This window comes from Phyllostomus hastatus, unplaced genomic scaffold (genome assembly GCF_019186645.2).
Source record: "Phyllostomus hastatus isolate PE091 unplaced genomic scaffold, TTU_PhHast_1.1 phas_scaffold_21, whole genome shotgun sequence".
NCBI classification, from domain to species: Eukaryota; Metazoa; Chordata; class Mammalia; order Chiroptera; family Phyllostomidae; genus Phyllostomus; species Phyllostomus hastatus.
Genome location: NW_025334017.1, coordinates 26,893,959 through 26,916,994, shown reverse-complemented (window position 1 = coordinate 26,916,994; position 23,036 = coordinate 26,893,959). Strand labels below are relative to the sequence as shown.

Sequence of the window (23,036 nt, the reverse complement as noted above, 5' to 3'; positions counted from 1 at the left end):
ACTCACAGCTCGGCGGTGATAAAAGCCCGATCATGTGCCTCAATCACTGTGATTACCCTAGTTGTGCACGCTTTTTCAGTTAAGGGCAGGGTCAGGCAATATGGGAACCTACTGACAAGTGATTTCCTGCGAATGAATGCAAAGGTCTCTGAACGACTGTTATAAATGTCCACGGACATGAAGACAGACTCAACATCTCTATGTCTGAATCTATTTTGGGGAGTTCCCTCTTATAGAACCCCAGCAGCAGGACCCACAGCAAATCATAGACAAATAATGTACATGCACAGCAAGTCTTTTTTTAAAAAATAAATTCTGTATTTAAATTAGTATTCCAACAGAGTTTACTCCTTCCCCACCGCCCTCACCAAACATTCCCTCTCTGGAGACCATAGCCAGCAGATCCAAAACCATCTGGATTTTGGAAATATAAAGTCAGCCTTATGTGATTTTCCAAAATGACTTGTTTAAAGCTGAGAGCACTTACACATACCTTTACGTGGGCAGAACATTTCTGAGATCCTCTCTTCAGACTCCTGGGACAGCAATATGCCACCCTCAGGAAGAGAAGACAAGGATTCTGGTCCCTGTGCTTCCCGGTAACACAACACTTCCTCTCAGAGACAGCGTCTGGTCCCTGACCCCTGGTGGCAGTGTGTGGGACTCAGAGGTTTCTGTTTCTGCACGCTGTATCCGCCTAATGACTTTGGACTTGCTGCTGGTTCACTGAACATTTTGGAAACAGTGCCAGCACGCTCTACATAATATGTTACTAAGTTGACCCCATACATTTATCATGGAGTGAGATAACAGAACTCAATAGCTAACTTCTATACAGTCCCTCATTGTAAAGTGTATCAGTGGCACAGCCACCTTCAACAAATCTCTGTTATTACTGCTAATAGTGCTGACAGGAAGTGGCTCTGAAAAGGTCAGGTATTTTGTAATGTTCTGGTGTTTGGTACCCTCACGGACACTTAAATACTGCTAGTGCTGCCTCCCACCAGGATCTTTATCAGTGTCGTCATGATATAGTACACGCTGCTTGGCATCATACTTATTTTTTTTCTGCATTTTTCCCTATGAGGACAAGGAGGGAATTTACCACAACACCCATTATACTGTATTTTGTTGGGGGAGGGGAGAGGGATCAACAATCATCGGGCAGAGAAAATGCCAACTCAGGTGGAAACATCCCTGCCTAGTCCAAGGACTACTGGATGGCAGAATAGATGGAATCTAGAGGCAGGTTAAAAATATATACAAGTTATTTAAGAATATATGCAGTTAGTACATCATAATGAGCTGACTGATTATAAAGAAAACGAAGTTTACATTGCAGTCAGTTCGTGACAATGACACTCTATGTAATAGTAACGACACCCAGATTGCGCCTGCAATAAAAAACTTAGGGCCTTGGCCAAGTTCTGACAGCTCCATTGTAAGCTACTCACTGACTAGCAAAGTACCTGACCAAGCCAACATGGTTTTAGAGGGACATGGTATAAATTGGAAATATGATTCATTCTCAATTCTAAATGCATGATGTCTACTCCATGGAGCTACATTTGTATCCAACACAGACTCTTTATTTGGCTCCTGTAGGAGTTCGGTAATATTCCCTGTGAATGCTATTAAATAAATAAGGCAGCCTATATCAAATTTCTAGTCAAGTTCAGGACACTGCTATAATTAGGAGTTTAAAAGATATTAATTTCCCCCTGGCTGGCGTAGCTCAGTGGATTGAGCGCGGGCTGGGAACTAAAGTGTCCCAGGTTCGATTCCCAGCCAGGGTACATTCCTGGGTTGCAGGCCATAACCCCCGGCAACCGCACATTGATGTCTGTCTGTCTGTCTGTCTGTCTGTCTGTCTCTCTCCCTCCCTCCCTCCCTTCCCTCTCTAAAAATAAATAAATAAAATCTTAAAAAAAAGAGTATTTCCAGATAAATTGTAGGCATACTCCAGTTTGAGAAAGCACTGTACTTTACAAAAAAAAAACAAAAACAAAAACAAAACAAACAAAAAAGATATTAATTTCCACCCTTTTCCATAATGACATAATTGGCTTATTCCAGTCCCAATACTATTTGACTACATTAATGTAATGCTAATGATGACAGTGCCTTCCTATATGTGTGATGCTTTATCACTTACAAAGTGCTTCAACTAATGTTTTCATATAACAACACAACTACCCTGGGAGATACTGTTTACTGTTAAAGTTTTGCTGAGTCAGCTATGCAGAGAAAATTAATGAAAGACTGTTTCCTTGTAGCTTTATATGATGCGCAAAAAGAAAGAGCAGAAGTGTTTTGGGGATGCTCTGACAGCCATCCTCAAATAATGTAGCATCGCCACAGACGCTCAGGAAACAGCAGCAGAGAGAAGGTGGGAATGCATTGGCTCTTTTTGTCTCTCTAAGTGAGACTTCATATTAGAAGAAATTCACCCACAAAACAACCCTCTACAAAACATAGGCACATGGTTTTCAGCCTCTGTAGAAAATGCAACAGGGGAACCTTGACGTATTTCCGTCTCACATAGGTGGTCATTCTATCTATATTTGCATTGTGTTTCAATATGAGTAAGAGAGCTATAAAGACACACATATACACACACACTCATATCAAACACTCTTGTGAGCTGGTCATATGTGGGTACATATAGAAGCAAATATTTATATCTCCACATGTGCCAGAGCTACACGAGATACATATTTCCCAATAGTTTGTCATTTTCTTCCTATTGCTCTCCTTAGGAATCTAATAGGAATTAGATCTGAATCACTTGTCACCTAAGTGTAGCTCTTTCTAGGCTAAGTATAATTAAATCAATCTTTTAACTTATTTGGAGTTGGTCCACTAGGCATCTGGTAAACATAGCTTCCAATGAATAAACACTGGGTCTTCGGTGTTTCTTCTCTTCACTATCCATCACCTTTGGGATCCAGGTTCCCAAGAAGCTCTGATTTTAAACTATTTTTAATGCTGTGGAGAAATGCCACTGTTTCCACATCTCCTCTAGTTTTTATTTTATATTCTTATTCTCATTTAGTTTTATTTATTTTCCTAGTTTACTTCTTGATTTTTCCTCATATCTGTATCGATATCCTATAGATTGACCAATTTATGATGATGTGACTTATTTAACATTTTTTAAAAAGTATTTTTTTTTCAATTTTTATTATGGCAAAAACACTTAGCATGAGATGTAACCTCTTAAGAAATTTTAAGTGTACAATACATTATTATTAACTATGATCACATGACTTTAAATGTCTGTTGGTTTAGTTTTCATGAGATGGATAAATCTGCTCAATTACATAATTGGACCTTGTTTAAACTCGACTTTTTTTGTGACCATGGTAGGGATAAGACCCTTTGCTAATGAAATTTTATGATAAAAAAATCCTTCCAAAATTTGGATAATTTTGAAATCATCTGATCTTGCTGTTGATAGACAGATGTTAATTGTTGGAAGGTAGGATTATAAAAGTACTTTCACTAATATCACATTTTTACAAAACCCTCCATTAGAATGCCAAGGAGACAGTCTTAACCTGAGATGTGATTTTGACTTGTAGTGTGTTCCCTTATCAAAATGCACTCTGCAGAAGACCAGAAAGAACACTTCTCCTAAGTGAAGTACCAGAAGGGACCACTTGTATGTGGTCCAGATGCTGCAGGGTAGATGGTGTCAGTTCTGAAACAAGGTTCTCCAGGGGATGGATACAAGGAAAGACAAGAGAACACCTCTAGCTTCCCTACGGGAATGGTTACTTACCAAATATTTAACTAATTTCCCTTTTGGACAGAAGAGGTGTTTTAAGAGCAATTCTTTTTTTTAAAGATTTTTATTTATTTATTTATTTATTTATTTTAGAGAGGGAAGGGAGGGAGAAAGAGAGAGAGAGAAACATCAATGTGCGGTTGCTGGGGGTCATGGCCTGCAACCCAGGCATGTACCCTGACTGGGAATCGAACCTGCGACACTTTGGTTCGAAGCCCACGCTCAAACCACTGAGCTACACCAGCCAAGGCTTAAGAGCAATTCTTAAAAGAAAATTTGACTACTTATAGTAGCAATTATTGTTGGCTATATATAAGGTATTTCAAGTGAATTAGGCTTCATGGAAAACACATACTTCACAACATTCCTGTTTGTCTAGCCTGCACAGAAGAGCTTCCACTAACCCAGATCGGGTGGCATGTAACACGCATGAATGCTGTTTACTGAGCAACTAGGTGTCTGTGCTAAGTACTGGGGTTATGGTGGTGATCCGCCACCTGATCTCCACAGCCATTTTTATTTCCTTCTCTCTTTCTCCTTGTGAACATACTTACTGACTAAAGAAAAAAAGTCCCTGAAAAAGAAAAAGAAAAGAAGTCCCTTAAAGTCCTGTGCTTTTCCTTTGGGGAAAATGTCTCATATTGAGTAGGGCGCACGTGTTGCATCCCTTCCTCCCTCCTGTTAGATTTCTCAGCAATCCACACCGAGGAGTCAGCTTGCTCCCTGCATTCTCTGGGCTGTCTCAGCGAATGCAGCAGTGCATAGCAGAGAGCAGAGAAAATCTCCATTCCTTCACTTTACAGTCCTGAGGCCTGAGTGAATTATTGAACTCTCTGCCTCTCAGTATTTTCGTCAATGAAAATAGGATTTTAATACTTCCTACCTCATAGGGCTGCTACGATGATTTAATATATACAATGTAATTATAATAGTACTTGGCATGGAATAAGTGCTCAATAAATACCAGCTTGTTAAATTACCATTTTGAAGAAAGAGCTATATAAGTATGCATAGATATTTCACATAGCACCTGCCATGTGAAGATAGGGCATGTTAAGACAACATTCTTTTCAACATAGAAATTTATTAGGATGAACTCTTCAAACCAAAGCTTCTCTTAACTATCTGACTTAGAAAATTCAAACTGTCATAAAAAAAGAGATGCAGAAAAAATAAAAAGAACTCTCAGATCATAATAATGAATTAGCTTTAACCTTGATAAGAAAATAAAAGATAAAAATGTTGAAGTGATTAGACTCTGATTAACAAGAAAAAAATGAAATAGATATCATTTCAGAAAATAACTGAAGCTCTTACTGTCTATATAGGTTGATCCTGGAAACAAGTCACTCCTCTGGAAATACAGAATGACCTTTTATTGTTGTTGTTGTCTTTACATATTTTTTTCATACAGAGGTGTATACATTAAAATTCGATAACATTTGGTCTATATATACCACATGGCTGGAAACTGGTATAAAAATTGGAATTCACTATTTTATTTTATATTTTAAAATGATGTATTACACTTGGTTGTAATGCAGCACAAGAGTCACTGCTACCGTTCAAAAGCAGAAGTATCTGCATGACCATGTAATGGCTGGAAAGAACCTAGAGTTCGGCTGAGTGAATGTTGGAACAGTCAGGGAAGACGGGGGATGGGAAAGGGTGGAGGGAAGAGATGTGGATGTCCGGGCTGCTAGTCTGCGTGGGACAAAGGGTATGCTCCCCCTCCCCTACCTTTCTGACATCACCCTCCCAGCTCTGCAGGTTCTAGCCAGTTCTGGCTCATTAATCCTCAGAGCAACATCTCTGCACTGGGGAGGCTCTTCTCCCACTGTCCTTGGTCCCCAGTATCCCTTCTTTCCCACAAAATGCAATGCAGTTTGGGGTCTCAGGCAAAGTACAACATCATGAGTACAACTTAAGTGAAGACCCAGACTGAATTCGACTGACAGAGTGGATTCGCTGCTCACTATGTCAGCATCTGGCCATAAGAACTTTCCATCATCACTCTCTTGCTCACTGAGCTTAACACAAGCAGGCCCCTTTGTTGTTCTTTGAACACACTGAGCATGTTCCTGTCCTAATGTTACAGAACAGGGCCAAGGGGGGTACAATATACTATTACTGAAAGGACCACCCACTAGGTTCACTTGTCCAACGCCAGAGGAAAGGTGTCTCTTAATGCCAGAGACTTGTGAAAAGTAAAGGAAATGTTTATTTAAAGCTATACAGACTTAAAGTGGTGACCTAATGTCTTCATTTAAATATCAAAGTCCTTTAGGATACCCACAGCCTCACACAGTCCTTTCTTCTCCTTCTGCCCTAATCTGGGGTACCATAACTCAGGAAAAGAAGTAGAAGTCTGTGATTCAGGCTCCTGGCACCATCAGCTGTGTCGTCGTCAGTATCTCCAATATATGCAAAGCCATGTGGCACCTTCTCATGACCCACCAGCAAAAGTCCTTGTGCCCCTTTTTCTTCCAGGCAAGTCTCTCCTACTTCCTAAGCCATGTGGCCAAAAGGAGCACCCAAAAGCTGCATGGTTCCCCCCTTCAAAGCTGCAGGGTTCCCCATTCTCTCCAAAACTGTGTGGTTCTCTTTTCAATGGCTGCTGTGTCTGGGTTTAAATCCCCACACCAATCTTCCTCTGCACCCCCTTTTCCAACCCCTCCTACAGTCAATTACACCTGCCAGCATTCCTGTATTATTCCAAGTTTACTGGGCTGCCATCATGAGCCTAGGCAGGTGTGGCCCCATGTCATGGAGCCAATCTTTTCCAAGCTCTCATGCAGGCGCTGTAACCAGGGGGAGTTGCCCCCCAGTTATATCTTGAGTGGAAGTCACTTCCATCCCCCGGCTCAAAGCATGGCCACAGCTATTTGACATATCTATGCAACCAGTTAAAGGTTATAGATATGTTAAATGACCATGCCAGAGGTTAGCTGCAAAGCTGTTGCTGTACAAAACGGCCCTACATGTTCATGCTCCATGGGTCCCTTCCCCCAACTCACACCTGTGGGGGGACGGGGTGAGGACATCCTATATATCTTTCTAATATTTCCTGGACACTCTGAGTTCTGGACCTCATTCTAAATCCCTATTTGGCCCCCCCCTTTGGCTGCACCCTGTTACACTAAGGCCTTTGCTCTTGTTCCCCTTTTATTAGAATGTTCTTCCCCAGACATTGGCCTGACCTTGCTGTGTCTTTTCATTTAAGTTCCTGTTCATATACCTTTTGCATGGAGAGGTCTTCCCTGATGACAGTATCTAAGGAAGCACTCCTTACTTGTTTTTTCTTCACAATACTTATTAACTGCTAGTACACATTTACATGATTGTGAATAGTCACCTCTACCAAAATTTAAGCTCTAAGCATATTCTTGCTGTAATTTCTGCATCCAAAACAGTATCTAGAATATTGCAGGAGATCAATATATACCTGTTCAATGACCCAACCAAAAGTTGCTGGTCACATAACAGGTGTTCAATGAGTATTTGTGGAAAATCGTATTGACTGAATTAATGTATACATACTTCATGCTAGTTTCAAAACAATCCCATTATTTTGTCTTAAATTTACTTCCAATTACTAATTTGACCAGACTTGAGATGCCATGGACATTTCTTTCTCTCTCTCTCTCTCTCTCTCTCTCTCTCTTTCTCTCTCTCTCTCCCCCCCACCCCCATCTCTCTTGGGAGCAAACACTCTCCTTTCCCCTTCTCCTTCCCCCAGGCACATTCTCTCTGCTCCACCCCCCCCCTCCCCCCTCCCCAAGGGCCCTTCTTTGCTTCTGTGACTTGTTTCCTGAGCCCACGCAGCCCAGCTGGCTCACCTTTTCTACCTCTGTGACTTTCTAAACAAACTTTCTCTTATAATTTGAGTTCCCTGGTGAGTCCTTTCTTTGCCAAACTCAAGTACCAGAGGCCCTTGAGTTACAAGTACCTAGTACCAAGGTTGCTAAACTGAGGTCTGGTAACATTTCTTGTGCTGTTTTGCTGCTAACAACTTCTATAAAGAAGACTTAATGATTAAGGTTACCTTTCAGAAGAATCAAAATTAGAATTCTAAAAGATGCAGTGCATCAAAGCAGTAGCTAGAGGTAAACCCACTAGGCAGTCAGTAAGAGTCAGAGAGAGAAGACATACACCATTAGCATTCCTAATCTAACATGACCACGGCTGAACAATGCTGAACAAGGTGAGGCTTTATTTAAAACAGCCCTTTTGCACCCACTTACAAAGTTGCTAAACTGGTTTCTGTTTCCTTTGTGGGTGCTTTGATCAAAGAAGAAAAAGCACGTCTTGGCTAGTCACTCGGTACTGAGAGTTGATTTTTAATGGAAAAGAAACAGATATATCAGGATTATTGACCTTCACAAGAGCCCTAACTTAATGTGCCTCAAAGCTACCCACACATGGGCAAATGACTTCCTTCCCTTACCACGCCTCTGTTTTTTTTTCTTTGAGATATGAGAAATGCACCTGGACTAACCTGCAAGCCATGCCAAAGGCAGAGGTGTAAGTCCTAGATCTTTGATAAAAAATAGTACACGTAGCAGTCTTTAGTTGCCCACAGAAACCACCAATAAGGTGGCCAAACCATGATCCATCTGTCATTAGGCTACTGAAGGTTTACCCCTAAAGCACATAAACTCAGAGGAGCCTTCATAAAACAGATACCTTAAAAATCAAGTTAAATGGTGGGGCTTCATTGTGGTGGCAAAGTTAGGGGCTTTGAATGACTTTCAGGTGAGTTTGAATGATCTCTCTGCTATCCACTGTGTTCCTTTGGCTGAATTGCATAGAGCTTTGTAACCCTCTGCTGCCTCCCTTGTAAAATGGAGAAATAACGTCTACCTGCCAGGGTCCTGAACTAGGATTAAAGGAGGTAATGTATGTAGACTGTCTACGTACAATGTCTGCCATATGGTAGGTGCTCAAAAATAATTGCCTGAGCCCTTCAGCATGCTGACAAAGACTGATTTAATGCAAAACAAAAGGGCTCCTTTAAGGTGGGAGGATTGATTTGAGGCAGAGGGGACAGAGAGATGGGACCTGAGACTCAGTGGGGGTGCTGGCACACATCAGGGAAGCAAGGAAGGGAAGCAGGAGGCGGGAGTCCAGGCAAGGGCAGAAAAAGCTTGAACTTGGCCAGTCCCAGTGTGGGAGCCGACTGGCTGGGGAGTGACTCCCAGTGTTCACATCTGTGTGACGGAAAGGGTGGTGTTGCCGTGCAAGCCAGGAGGGAGGAGGGGGTAGTTTGAGTTAAAAAATGGTTATTCGAATTCTGGACATGTTTTCTTTTTTCATTTTTATTTTACTTTATTTATTTTGCTTTTTCTTAATTTTATTTTTTAATTACAGTTGGCATACCATGTTAGATTAGTTTCTGGTGCAGATGTTCTTTTTTTTATTGCCTTTCAGTTACAGTTGTCCCAACTTTTCCCGACTGCTCTCCCCACCCTGCCCATCCCCTGCCCCCACAGTCAGTCCCCACCCTGCTGTCCATGCCCATGAGTCCTTCATACGTGTGTTCTTTAACGAGGCCCTTCCCCTTCTTTCCCCCCTTGTCCCACTGCCCCCTCCCCTCTGTTTCCAAGGACACTGGGAATATCAGGGGAAATTGCCCAGTCAGGCTGGACAGGGGGTACTTTAAGCTGGACAGAAAGGAGAGCACTCCAGTTCACTTTAGGGAGTCAGCGACCTATAGGTGAGGTGATGCCATAGCAGAAAATATCCCGAAGAAAGGGAGAAATGCAGAGAGAAGAGGGAACAGGAAAGTTCCCTCTTCTTTACCGTTCAGCTTTAAAGGCAGAGTGCCAAACAACTGTTTGTAAAAGGTGTTGGAAGGCATTGTGGGAGGGTTCTACACTCATCCGGTTGGTTTCTGGGACATCGCTCAGCTAGCATCTTCTTACTAGAACAACAAAAAGCATTCAGACAGGATTTCTTTTTTTCTAGGGGGTTGAGAGTAGCAAACCCTAACACCCCCTGTGTGTTTACTCAGTGGCAAGCACCCTGGTGTGGTAGGGAGAATAAAGACCTCTGCAAGTGTTGTCCTGATCCCCAGAACCTATGAATATGTGACCTTACATGGCAGAGGGGAATCAAGGTCGCAAAGCAGTTGGCCTCGAGATAGGATATTATCCTGGTGGCCCAGAGTCATCACAAAGCTCCTCATAGATGGAAGAGGGAGACAGGAGAGTCAGTGTCTGAGTGATGGGACCCGAGAAAGACTTGACTGAAAATTGCTGCCTTTAAAGATGTCAGGGGCCAAGGGTTTGAACGAGAAACATCTAGAACCCTCTAGAAGCTAGTAAAGGCAAAAAAAGAAAAGAATCCTCCCCTAGAACCTCCAGAAAGAACGCAACCCTACCCACATACTGACTTTAGCCGAATAAAATACATTTTGGACTTTCGACCAGCAGAACTATAAGACAATAAATTTGGGTTGTTTCAAGCAACACGCTTTTTGGTAATTTGTTACAACTGTAACAGGAAACCAATACAAAGATGTATTAACTAATACATCTTTGTATTCCTTTCTGGTAAATACTCTGGTAAATGCGTACCATGCCTGAGGCAGGACCTATGGTTATCCCCGTTTTACAAACAATAAAAATGGAGGCTTAGAGAAGTCACACGCTAGTCTGACCAAAGCCCATACTCTCATCCAGTAAAACTTCTGCCCCTCCAAATTCTTCCGAAATATCTAGAGGGGAGCCTCCAATCATCATCTTTCTTTCTTAGAAAACTGCTCAATGTAGTTCTACTCTTCTAACAATACTCATACATGTCATCATATAATAGGACGACAATGGAGTATCATCACACCTAATAAAAAACAATACGCTTGCCTTTGTTAGGATGCCTCACCTTCCAACCAGAAAAGTAAAAAAGGCCTTATCACAAATAACTACGTGCCATTCCTTCAAGCTTAGTGTTTATGTTGTTTCAACCTAGATAAGAAGTAAGAGATACCCGGCTTGAGGCTTTTAGTGAAAATCTTGTTCACAATATTAAATCTTAGCTCTTTCTGTCCTGGCTCCTTCCCTACAGAATGTGGCTGGCTCAGCTAAAGCAGGCCAGCAGGCAAGCCGAGACTGACTCTTGTTGGAGAAGAAGGAAGAATATTTGCCCTGTACAAGTGGAGCTCAGACAGAAACCAAATCAGCAATGCAAGAAGCCAGCCATGCCCCACCCTGGTGTTGTAATTCCTACAGCTTTCATTTTAGTAACTCATTCCTTTAAAAAATTTTAGTTTTTAAGTGTGAAATAGTACATATTTTTATCTTTATGAATTATACAGTTATCTCTTCTAAAAACTTGCCTTTCCCAGGGACACCTTCTTCCTAACACCCCTTTCAATACAGAGGAATGATTCTGCCCTAAGGCAAATGAGAAGTCCCAGAATCTCACCTCTGTCAATTTATAAGATTTCAAAAAAATCTAAGCTGAAGAGAGCATTATGTAACTCTGACTCATTAAGTGATTGTGACCTGATGTGGCTTTTTAGCCAGAATGACATCCGGCACTGTCTCCACTGCTTTGCGGAAAGGGATGTGTGAATCATACTCGTGTGAGTGTCCACGGGCCACGCAACACAATCGCATGCATGTGCGCATGCCTACGCTGTTTAATTCATTTCTGAAATGCTTCCCTCTTGGTATATCCTGCAGGCATGTTACATAAACCTTTTGGAAACAGCTGTACGAGAACGACAACAAAAAAAACACTTAGATAACAATTATCAAAAGGAAGCCATGTCTTCTATGTCATTGCAAACAGCTGTACTACCATTTGTTAATCAGCTGTGTGCTGAAAAGGCAGCAAACAGTTTTAGTCAATAAAACTCTTCCTATCTCCTCTTTGTCCCACATTTAAAATCGTGCAATCTAACACATTATTTCATAAAGCAACTGAGATTTGTTACTGCATAAATTTCTTCATCTTTCCCTAGTGAACAAATGGATGAATTCAAAAGAAATGATTTTTAATGTTGGAAGTCACAATGAGAGTGATACCCAAAGAATTTTACAAAAAGCTAAGAACCAATATCGTATCTACCATTTAAAGAGTATGAAATTGTTTGCTGGAACATGTGTATATTTTTTTCATTTGAACCTTACTAAAGCTCTGAAAAAATATGACTCCTATTTTACAGGCAATGAAAAAGAAGGAGGAAGGTATGGTCAACACCGTTGAGCTTTGTCCCACACAGATTTTCCACTCAGGACGGCCCATCTCCATCATGCCACACCAGCACCACCATGATGTCCAAAGAGAGTTTCTTCTCGATAGTTAATAAGGTTCCTCCACATTCAAAAATGCTCTTGTTTTCCTAATAACTGGCCCCCTGCCCCGAATTCCCATAGGATGGTGGTGCTTCCTCATCCTAACACAATGGTGCCAAAGCTGCCACTGGAGGTCTCAGACCTCACCCCGATTCTGTATATATGACAGTACTGCATATTGGGGTTGGGCTCCTAATGGGTAAGGAGATCTTTTTGAAAGTACTGGCTGTTTTAAAGAAGCCTAGTCTTTTCAACTAATCTTTAAGCGCCTTGAAGATGGGACCATGTTTGTACCTGGTACATAAAAAAATTCAAATAGCTAGAGTACGATGGGTAATTTTATACATAAACTTGGCAAGGTGATATGCCCAGTTTTTTAGTCAAACGCCAGCCTAGATGTGGCTGTGAATAATTTTTAGATGTTATTAACTGAAACCAGTGAACATTCAGTAAAGTGAATTACCCCCTTAATGTGGATGGGCCTTATCCAATCCACTGAAGGCCTTAAAAGAAAAGGCTGAGGTATCCTGAAGAAGAAATAAGGCATCAAGACTGCAGCACAGGAACCCTGTCTGGGCTTCCAGACTGCCTGGCCTGCCCCTGCCAAGCTAGGACTAAAGAATGCAACATCAACTCCTACCTGAATTTCCAGCCTGCCAGCACGCTTGCCCTACAGATTTCATATGTGCCAGCTCCCACCATCACATCAGCCCATTTTTAAAAATAAAATCTCTCTAGAACACTCAAACACCAATCCAAAAGAATCTATGCATCCCAATGTTCATAGCAGCACAATTTACAATAGCTAGGTGCTGGAAGCAACCTAGATGCCCATCAGTAAATGAATGGATCAAAAAACTATGGTACATTTACACAATGGAATTCTATGCAGCAGAAAGAAAGAAGGAGCTCCTACCCTTTGCAACAGCTTGGATGGAACTGGAAAGCATTATGCTAAACGAAACAAGCCAGGCAGTGAAAGACAAATACCATATGGTCTCACCTTTAACAGGAACCTGAACAACAAAACAAAGAAACAAGCAAAATATAACCAAAGACACTGAAATAGAGGACAGGCTGACAGTGACCAGAGGGGAGAGAAGAGGGAATTTCAGGGGAGAATGGGAAGGGTTTACCGGAACAAATTTAAAGGACACATGGACCAAAACTAGGGGTGGGGGTGGTAATGGGAGGGAAGAGAGAAGGGTTGGGTGGGTGGGCTGGATTGGGAGTAAGAGGGAGAAAACTGTACTTGAACAATGATTAAAATAAAAAAAAGAAAGAGCAAAACAAAAAAAAATAAAATAAAATCTCTCTACATAGATAGAAATAATACACACACACACACACACACACACACACACACACACACACACATTTCTTACTGGTTTTGTTTCTCTGGAGAACCCTGACTAATCAATAGGGTTTGCTGAGGTTGTTGGCATGGGAGAATTTGATTCAGGAGATACTAAAGAAAACAACTGTAACTTCAAATCTGGAGCCTATCCTCTGTAAAGGTGAGGGTAGAAGTCCTGAGTGGATGGCACTTTGCAGAATACCTTAAGGTGTTATGAGAATACAAGTGTATGCTTAGGGCCCAGCCTGGGGTGGGGGTGAGGAGCTAAACAGCTGTGCAGCCTTCCCAGTTTGGGGGAGGCTGCAGAGCTGGGAGCCCGATGAGGGTTGTAGAAACAGGGTGCGGAGACCCCAGCAATGTGCTAAGAGGCTGGAGTCTGAGAGATACAGTTATCTCTTCTAAAAACTTGCCTTTCCCACTGAAATCTTCTTCCTAACATCCCTTTCAGCACAAAGGAATGATTCTGTCCTAAGGCAAATTAGAAGTCCCAGAATCTCGCCTCTATCAATTTATAAGATTTCAAGAAATCTAAGCTGAAGAGAACATTATGTGGCTCTGAGAGTCCAGCAATGTGTCAAGAGGCTTGAGTCTGAGACAGAGGTCCTCAGTGGTCAGGAAATGTCAGTACATTCTTAGAACGGTGGTGTCTGGGACTACATTTGAGTCATTTTCTGTTCTTTGCAGTAATGACCTTTACCTCTTGTTCTCTCCCATTCTTTGATCTATAACAAAGGGTGTCATATTCGCACTGTTGTTTTAGTTGTGCTTTGGCAGTCAAAAGGAAGAAAGGAGGGGTTTCCAGCCTGAACCACTTTGGGCACAGGAGTGAGCTTCTGCACCCTCTCCTCTGGGCGCTTTAGCAAAGAGCAATCATTAGAGGCAATAATGGCAGCGAAGCAGATTGAGGTAATCTGACTCAATGACAGCGATTCTCGAAAGTGGTGCAGTTTAAATTGCTTATACTTGTAAGAAAAACAGTTAGTACAGATAGCAGGCTAAGGAATACCAGTCACAGCTGAGAGTAAGAGTGAGGAGTGAGACAATCTTGAAGCTAAATCCTACCCTCACCATTTGCCAAGCAGCGATCTTGAACAAGCCCTCTCTCTGAGCAGTTTTTTACAACGGTGTCCTCATTTACAAAACTGGGTGACTTACAATCCTCAAAGTCTTCAAAAAGAGGATGCATGTAAAGCACAGAGCGGTCTGCTCAGCACATAGAAAAAACTCAAACAACAGATATTAGCATCATTAATAAAGAGCAGCCTGTAGGTTTTTATAATGTGGTTTGCAAATACCGTTTGGTTTGCAAACACCATTTAGTAACTGACACGGGTGTCTGCTGCTGGGCTGCCAAAGGGCTTCTTTCCCTCTGGGAGGCAGGCTTCCTGACTTCACAGCATCTGGGCTTATCCCTTCACCAACAGGGAGTCAGGTCCCTTTGACATTTTCTCTATGATTCATTCAAAAAAGGTGTTTGAAAATATATTTAAGGAGTGGTTTAGGTTTTCATAAAAGTATAAGTGTTAGTTTGGAGTCAAGTGTTAGGGCAAACAATATGCCATATGAGCCTGCTTTTTCAAAAGTTTCTTTCCACTGAATTCCTGCAAGTTGCTTCTGTTTGTTCTTGGTTTTAAAGCAATTTCAAGCCCTGACTGGTGTAGCTCAGTGGACTGAGCGAGGGCTGTGAACCAAAGGGTCACCAGTTCGATTCCCAGTCAGGGCACATGCCTGGCTTGCGGGTCTGGGGGCCAGGTGAGAGGCAGCTGCACATTGATGTTTCTCTCCCTCTCTGTCTCCCCATCTCTCCAAAATAAATAAAATCTTTTTTTTAAAATAAAGCAATTTCAAGGAATTGCTGCCTAAGACATCTTAAAACGCATTTTGTTAATGTTCAAAGTTCTGTTCAAATTTTTATTTTCAGAGAAAACTACATGTTAAATAATAAATTTCTGGGCAATATAGAAAAGTAAGAAAAATAAAATAATAACCCATTAAAGCCCAGCACCCACAGGAAACCATTATTAAATAATACACACCCTCACACGCCAAATACATTTGTAATGACTGATTTGTGAGATATACTGTAGACGTTTTAACTGATAGGTTTTTAGCTCAGGTAGTATTATCTGCCATATACCATTTTAAAAACAAGCAAAAAGGTGGAAACTGTTAAACACATTTTCTTTTGTTTAGGCAAACTACATCCAAATATTTTGTACTCTATGTTCTTGGAAGAACACTGGTTTGAGGATGAGGGCAGCACCACGGCTTTCTGACTCTGGCTGTACTTCGGGAGACTATATCAGAGAACACGCCTGTGTCTCATAGAGGATGCTCATTCGTTCTGTCTCCCTGAGGTGATTACGAAGGACAGGACTGCACACTAGTGGCCTGCAGCTGCAGCACAGTGAGACAGGTCAGGCCAGGGGGGCAGAACTCAGAACAATGTGCCACTCAAGACTGAAGCATGCCTTGAAGACACACGCTATGATAAATTAATAGATAAATGAGATTTTTTTCATTGTTAAACTGGCAAAGATGCTTTTAAAGTAATAATACTCAGTGGTGAAAGTGAGGTCAACTAGCGTTCTCAAGTACTATCGAAGGGAAGGTAAATTGGACTCAGCTTTCTAGAAGACGATTTACTCCATTGGAGTAAAAAGTATCTTAAGAATGTTCATCCCCTTCAGACCCAGTGACTCCAATTCTGGTGATATACTCTAAATAATAAGAATTGTAGCATAAGAACATTCACTAGGATGTCATTTATAAAGGTGAAAAAACAAAACAGTTTAAGCAAAAATAGAGTATAAGAGATGGGCTAAATACTTAAGAATAATATAAAGTGGAAATTATCAAATCATTCAAATTATTTTTTACTCTTAAAATGAAAATAATAAAATGAATTACTATCTTCCTATTTTTAGACAAGTAGTATATATGAGGTCTGTCCAGAAAAAGTCTAGTTACAGTTAATATAATGAGAACAATTGGTGCAACATTGATGTAACCTGGCAGCCAAGGAGAGTGGACTGGAATGTGCATGTGTGAACAATGACCACTTCACTGTACTAGTCTGTGGGAGAGGTAGATGACATTGAGTGAGCTGCATAGCTATCACATTCAAAATGACTGAGCGAGCAGAGCAACAAATCTGCATCAAATTTTGTGTTAAGCTTGAACATTCCTCCATGGAAACTATTTGGATGATTCCAAAGGCTGTAGCTATGGGCAACTGGTGATGGGCAGCTTCATCATGACAATGTGCTGTTCGTGCATCATGTCTTATGTAGATGTTTGTGGCAAAACATCAAATCACTCAGGTGACTCAAGCCCCCTAAAGCCCAGATTTGGTGCCCTTCTGGCTTTTCCCCAAACTAAAATCACCTTTGAAAGGGAGGAGATTTCAGACCATTGATGAGATTCAGGAAAATACAACGTGGCAGCTGATGGTGACTGGGAGAACTGTGTGAGGTCCCAAGGTGCCTACTTTGAATGGGACAGAGGTGCCATTGTCCTATGTACAATGTCTCTTGTATCTGGTATCTACTTTGATAAATGTCCCTATTTTTCATGATATATGACTGGATACCTTTTGGACAGACCATATATAATATATATACATGCATATATATATATGCCTATGTACACAAATATATATATAGTGTTTTATATATATGTAGGTTAATAATAAATACAATAATAAATAATAATTATACAAGAATAAACTCTCCGTTTTGTGAATTCAGAACTGTAAACCTACTTCTGCCCATCCCTATATAATGAATGTTTAAATACTAATTTGGTAAAATATATTTCTAAAACCAAACACCATCTTTTGGTACCCTCTCTCCTTTTATATTTAGTAAACAACACCGCCATTCACTCATTTGCTCGTGCCCAGATCCTCAGAATCATTCATAATCATTTCCTTTTTCTCACCCCCAAATCCTTTTAGCAGCAAGCCCTGCTTCATTTCCAATTCACTGGAAACCTGTCCACTTCTTTCTGTCTCTACCGCTAGCATCCTACTCCCAGCCACCCTTGTCCTACTCCCAGGACCGTGAGTGACAGTGACTCCCTCAACCCTTTCCATTTTTGTCCCTCTTTAACCAGTTTGCTCATTGAGAAGATCATGTCATTTTCATTCTATTAGTTTGCTATTGCTGTTTAATGAATTACCAGGAATTTATCAGCTTAAAAACAATACCAATTTCTTATCTCACAATTTACCACTTTTTGGAGTCAGGAGTCCAGGCACGGCTTCCCTGGGCTCTCTGTCCCAGGTCTCCCCAGGCAGAAATCAAAGTGTTGGCTAAGGTTGCAATATCATCTAAGTCACTTCCAAGCTCACTAGTTGGGGGCAGAATTCCATGCCTTGCAGTTGCAGGACTGAGGCCTCCAGCAGCTGGAGACCACTCTCTGCTCCCTATCACATGAGCCTTTTCCCACAGCTATTTGCTTCTTAGAGACTATAGGCAAGACTCTCTCCTGCCCTGAAGTTCTCTGACTTCTTCTGTTTGGGATCTCTAGCCCTTCTTATAGGGCTCATGTGATTATGTCAGGCCCTCCTACGATAATGTCTCTCTTAAAATAATTTAAAATAAACTGATTAGGAACTTTAATTACACTTCAAAATCCCTTCTCCTTCACCATATGACATAACCTAATAATGGGAGTGATATGTTTTCATATTTGTGTTCCTGCCCGTGCTTTATGGGAAAAGGTCACACAGAAAATGTATACTAGGGATGAGAATCTTGAAAGCTATGGACTGCATGTCGTGTCCCCCCAGACTTTATATGCTGAAACCCTAACCCCACTGAGATATATAAGGAAAGGGTGGGTCTTTTTGGAGGTCATTAGGGTTAGATTAGGTCATGAGGGTGGAGATTGCATGATTGGATCAGTGTTGTTATTTTAAGGAAGGGAAAGAGCCAGCCCTCTGCAAACCAGGGAGACTGCCTTCACGAGACACCAGATCTGCCAAAACCTTGTCCTGAGAGTTCCCAGCCTCCAGACCGTGAGAAATGAATGTGTGCTGTGGAAGTCACCCAGTCAGTGGTGTTCTGTTGTACTAGCCCAAACTGAGCAAGACAGTTGGAATTCTGTTGACCATACTTTCCATGCTATTCCATGGGGGATGGTAGCATGCATGATGTGTTATCTTTGTAATACTTTTTGTATTTTCTGAGTTGTCTACATTGATTATTGTTAGTATTCTCCTCTGCAAGTGAATCTGAGATCATTTCATGGTGCTGAACATCTTCAAATGTCCTTAGAAAACCCAAACTCCTTAGAAGTCCTTGCATGACCTGGCTCCTGCCTGCCTCTCCAGAATGTACTTCCCTCAGGGAGCTTTTTAATTATCTTTTTTTGTCTATTTATTTGACTAGAATGTAAACCTAAGGAAAGCAGAGACTTTCTTGTCTTTCTCTCCACTGTGTCCCAGTACCTGGTACAGTGCCTAGCACTATGAAATTGCTCAGTAAGTATGTATGTGATGGGATGAATAAATGCTAATGGTAAATGGGCCTTCCTAAGGTCAGCCTGTATGGCATGAGTCACATAAGTAAGCTTGGAATAAGAGGACTCTTTCTGCAGTTAAGGAACCGACTGTATCATCCATGAAGCAGAGTTAGAACTCTCAACAGTGAAAGACTCTCAAGGAACAATCACAAAACAGAAAGGTCTATTAAACTCTTGTTGGTCAGAGCAATCCACTATAAAAGTACACAAGTTGTTATTTTTATCCTAAAGCACTAAAGAGATTAGCATCATTACCATCTCTGTTATGACTGACAAAAAACTTGGTAGCTTCAAAAGCTGATGAGTTCTCATCACTGGAATTGTTCCAACAGAAGTGAACAGCGACTTGGCAGGAATGTTTCAGAAGGAATCTGGGTCTCGCATAAGAGTTTGGAAGAAACTGCTGTTTAGGTGGGCTAAGTCATAAGGGTGCCAGACTGGGGATCCATAACCCATATTTGTGGTGTGGATAGGTTTGTTTGAAAGACCTGACATTTACTTTTAAATTGGTTTGAATACTGTAGATAGGGAATGCACACTTGAATTGCCATACCTCGTAATATTTGCAAATGATGGAGATACTCATTTACAGTAGCTGCTTGACCCCAAACAAGCATATGGGTTTGCTATACTTGGACTCCCTAAGATCTCTTTCAATGCCTGACTGTAAAGGACAAGGTGATATGTTAAGGGAGTAGATGGGATAGAGGGATATAAACTTTACACTAAAAAAGTCATCACAGTATGACTTGCAAATCCTTTCTCTGCCCTTTATTTTTGACATTTTAGCCTACAAAGTCTCTCATTACTTAAGCCTGTGGCTCACCTGGAAAATTTTATCTGTTGTAAAAATATTAACTTAACCTTTTCCAATAAGAAATTTGATAACAGTCTAATATATCTGTGGACCAAAAGAAAATCAAACATCTCTTTTTCTTCCTGGTTGAAGAATCAATATGACCCAGTCCAGATATTTGAAGGAAGATATATAATGTAAGAAGTGTGTCTAATCATTGAATTCAGACTCAATGTTCTTTCGACTTCAGACCCTTGAATTCCAACTATATTTTATTCTATTAGTGCACATTTTAAACCACTGCGGTGGACTGACTGTGTCTTATTACCGACTGTCACTGTTTGAGACACTGCACTAGTATCTGATAAATGGGATGTTGACATGTTCTCCTTTCAGTAACAAACAGCAGCTGGAAAGAAAGAAAGTGGTCATTGTGCACAAGGGGGAGGGAACACTGTACTCTAACCCGGCTGGCAGCCAGCCCCCGTACATGAAACAGGTCTGCTAAGTGAAGCCACTGAACTTGTCTACCAAGTCCCCTCTTCCTCATTTCTTCATAATTTTCTCCAAAACAGAAGCTAATTTCTGTGGCAATTTTCCAAGTTTTACCAAATGAAATCTAAAACAAATACTTTTTAAAATTGACAACATGGGAAAAAATACTCTTTTTTCAGTACAATACAATAAATTTCACCCTAAATTTCTCAGATGAAAAAACCTGTACTTAGCATTTATTTTATTGATGTGAGCCTATGAATGATCAAAGAATACCTAAAAACTTACTTTAATCACTAAGAAATGATGTTAATTCTTTTAGGGTCCAGTGCCATTTAGCCAATTAGGATGTACTTAGGTCAGTAAGTAGTCACAGAACAAACAACTTAGCTTCTTGTCATCATAGAAACAGTCCACACCTTCTAACTGGGGAAAAGGGAACAAACAGCATCCCCCCCCTCCCCACTCTGCCACCACTCTTTGGCTTGTTAACCAAAAATGCAAGGTATTATTAAGGTAATGTGTGTTATGACTTGTACTTGAGACCCACCTTGCCTATAATCTTTAACTGCCTAAATATCTTTTAAGTAATATTAAATCTAGATTCATGTATAGCTTTTGGTGTAAAGGTTATTTAAATACTGAATAACAGGTTTGAATCTTTTAAGTTGCTATGGCAGTGGTCAACTGTTTTGAGCCAACAGAACACATCATCTATATTTTGGTTACAGAGAACGTGATCAAGGTGATCATTGGATTTTTTTATTCATAGGTTGTGTTTTCCTGTTTGAGGAGGTTGGGATGTGAGATTGTGTAAGAGTGGCCCCATAGGGGCTTGGAATGACCATATTCGGACGTAGCAGGGAGCACCCGCAGTGGCGGAGTTGCGCACACCAGAGCCCCTGAGGCCTGCAAGAGTAGAGGTTCTCATTTTGGTGAACTGATAATTCTTTGCTTTAGTTATATTATTGCTATTGCCTTCTACTTTCATTAAGTAAATCCAGGCATATCTTGGTCTCCCACTAACATCAACCTCTGATGGTGGAAATAAACTGCTTTCTTCCTGAGTTAAAGTATCATTAGGTATTAGTGGCTATTATTTGTTCACAATCCCCCGAAGTCTAGAGTGTGGGGCAAAGGGGACTTCATGAGATTGCCTCTGATAATCAGTGCCTTAGATTCTCACGTTTCGGGGTCCAATGGGAGACCTCAGAATGTACCACCAGAGGCCTTGTGATTCCGCAGAGTTGTCTCACCCTCATGGCTCCTGGCAAGATAGGAAAGAGCAGTGCCTTCGTGCCTTCACACCTTCACACCTTGCTTACACAGAGAAGCGTTCACACCTGTGCCTTCCTAGGCCACGTGGGGATCAGGTATGTTTAGTACAAGAATAGAGGCTGCAGGCAAAAAGTGTCTTGAGGAACAGCTGAAACCAGCGGCAATCCTGGAGGATGAATGAACTTCAAAGGGTCATACTGTCAGCATGATTGACAGTCAATTAGCCATTAGTGATCCATGATCCATAATTGACCCATAACTGATACTAATCCAAGTGTACATGTGGTAGACAATGATATGTAAGGCTCAATGTAAGGGGTTACACTCACCTAAAACATGAGATAGCCTCCTGTTAATTTTCTGAGGGCACGATGTCCTATAGTTGTGAGATTAAACTTTCAAAGACTATCTTCAAGGACAAAATTTATACCAAAATGTCATCCTGAATGTATTCCATCTGGATTATGTAAATATGAATATTAAGCACTTCAAAATTAGCAACCGTCTGCTCATAAGTTTTGTTTTTAGAGATACTTTGATACTTTCCAAAAATATTAAAAAGCACTAGTGTTAATTAAAAAAAAATATATATATATATAGCTTAAAAACAGTTATATTTTAAATTTTGCAAACTTTGGTTCACCTAACACAAAATTTTAAATGTAAGTTAAAATTAAAATAGAACCTGATAGACACATACAATTTTTTGTTGTTGTTTCATGGGGTACATGTGTATCTCCAAGGACACAATTTCACACAGTAACAATTGCCTTACAACTAAATATCATGGACTTGAAGAAAAGCAGACTTCCCTAGACACCTAATTATTTTTAGAAACTACTCTAAAATTAGGAGTTTAGAAAGCACACATGGAAAGGAAGACACAAAGCAAACACATCTGTGAACCACTAGCACCATCATTTATAATCATTTTTTCTTAGGTCCAAATTGTATTTATTCTTAAATTGAATATATTTATGTATTTTTAGCAGCTGTAGCTGTTGCTTTGTTTAAAAAAAGCTTTGCTTTTAGTTTTTTTTCCTTCACTGCATTTCAAGTATTTAAAATTCTACCTGAAGCACAGGGTAGTAGTTGGAAATTGCTCTTTTCTGGTATACCTCTCTGAACTGCACTTGTTCTGGAAATTCAATTAAGCAAAATTATCTGCATGTTCTAGTTGAAATTTATCCTAAACTTATATATGAGGATTTAAGTAACATGCTGAATTAAGAATGCTGATCATTCTCTAAGAACTCAGAACAAAACAAAAGACTAAGCAAGAATGATGGATGACAGAGCTCCATACTGGACAGCTCTGGTCCCACGCAATGTTCCTGGGCACCAAATACAGGGCAAGTCATGTAAGGGCAGAGACTGTGTATAAAGAAGCGCTACTGAAAGGTGGTATGACTCAGTGGAAGAAGCACCTGGACTGCTACATCTGTGTGAGCCTGGCCTCAGAAGATCACCTGACTTTTCTTTTCTTTTTAA

The 23,036-nt window shown here is 40.8% G+C and overlaps 1 protein-coding gene and 1 long non-coding RNA gene across 7 annotated transcripts in view; one reads left to right on the top strand and one right to left on the bottom strand.

The window, feature by feature from the left end:
- OXR1 (oxidation resistance 1) overlaps positions 1 to 23,036 on the bottom strand; it is a 374,848-nt gene that overhangs the window by 101,496 nt on the left and 250,316 nt on the right. Inside the window, exon 1 of one of the 6 annotated variants that reach the window (XM_045861028.1) lies at positions 494 to 621. The exons of the other annotated variants lie outside the window; for them this stretch is intronic. Within the exon in view, the coding sequence (XP_045716984.1) occupies positions 494 to 512 (19 nt within the window). The 5' untranslated portion in view covers positions 513 to 621. Of the gene's footprint in view, positions 1 to 493; positions 622 to 23,036 lie in introns of those variants that run through there. 6 annotated transcript variants of the gene reach the window in all.
- On the top strand, positions 8,475 to 12,193 carry LOC123833032. The gene is made up of 3 exons (XR_006788155.1): positions 8,475 to 8,545; positions 10,856 to 11,001; positions 11,961 to 12,193. It is a non-coding gene; the product is annotated as an uncharacterized LOC123833032 (long non-coding RNA).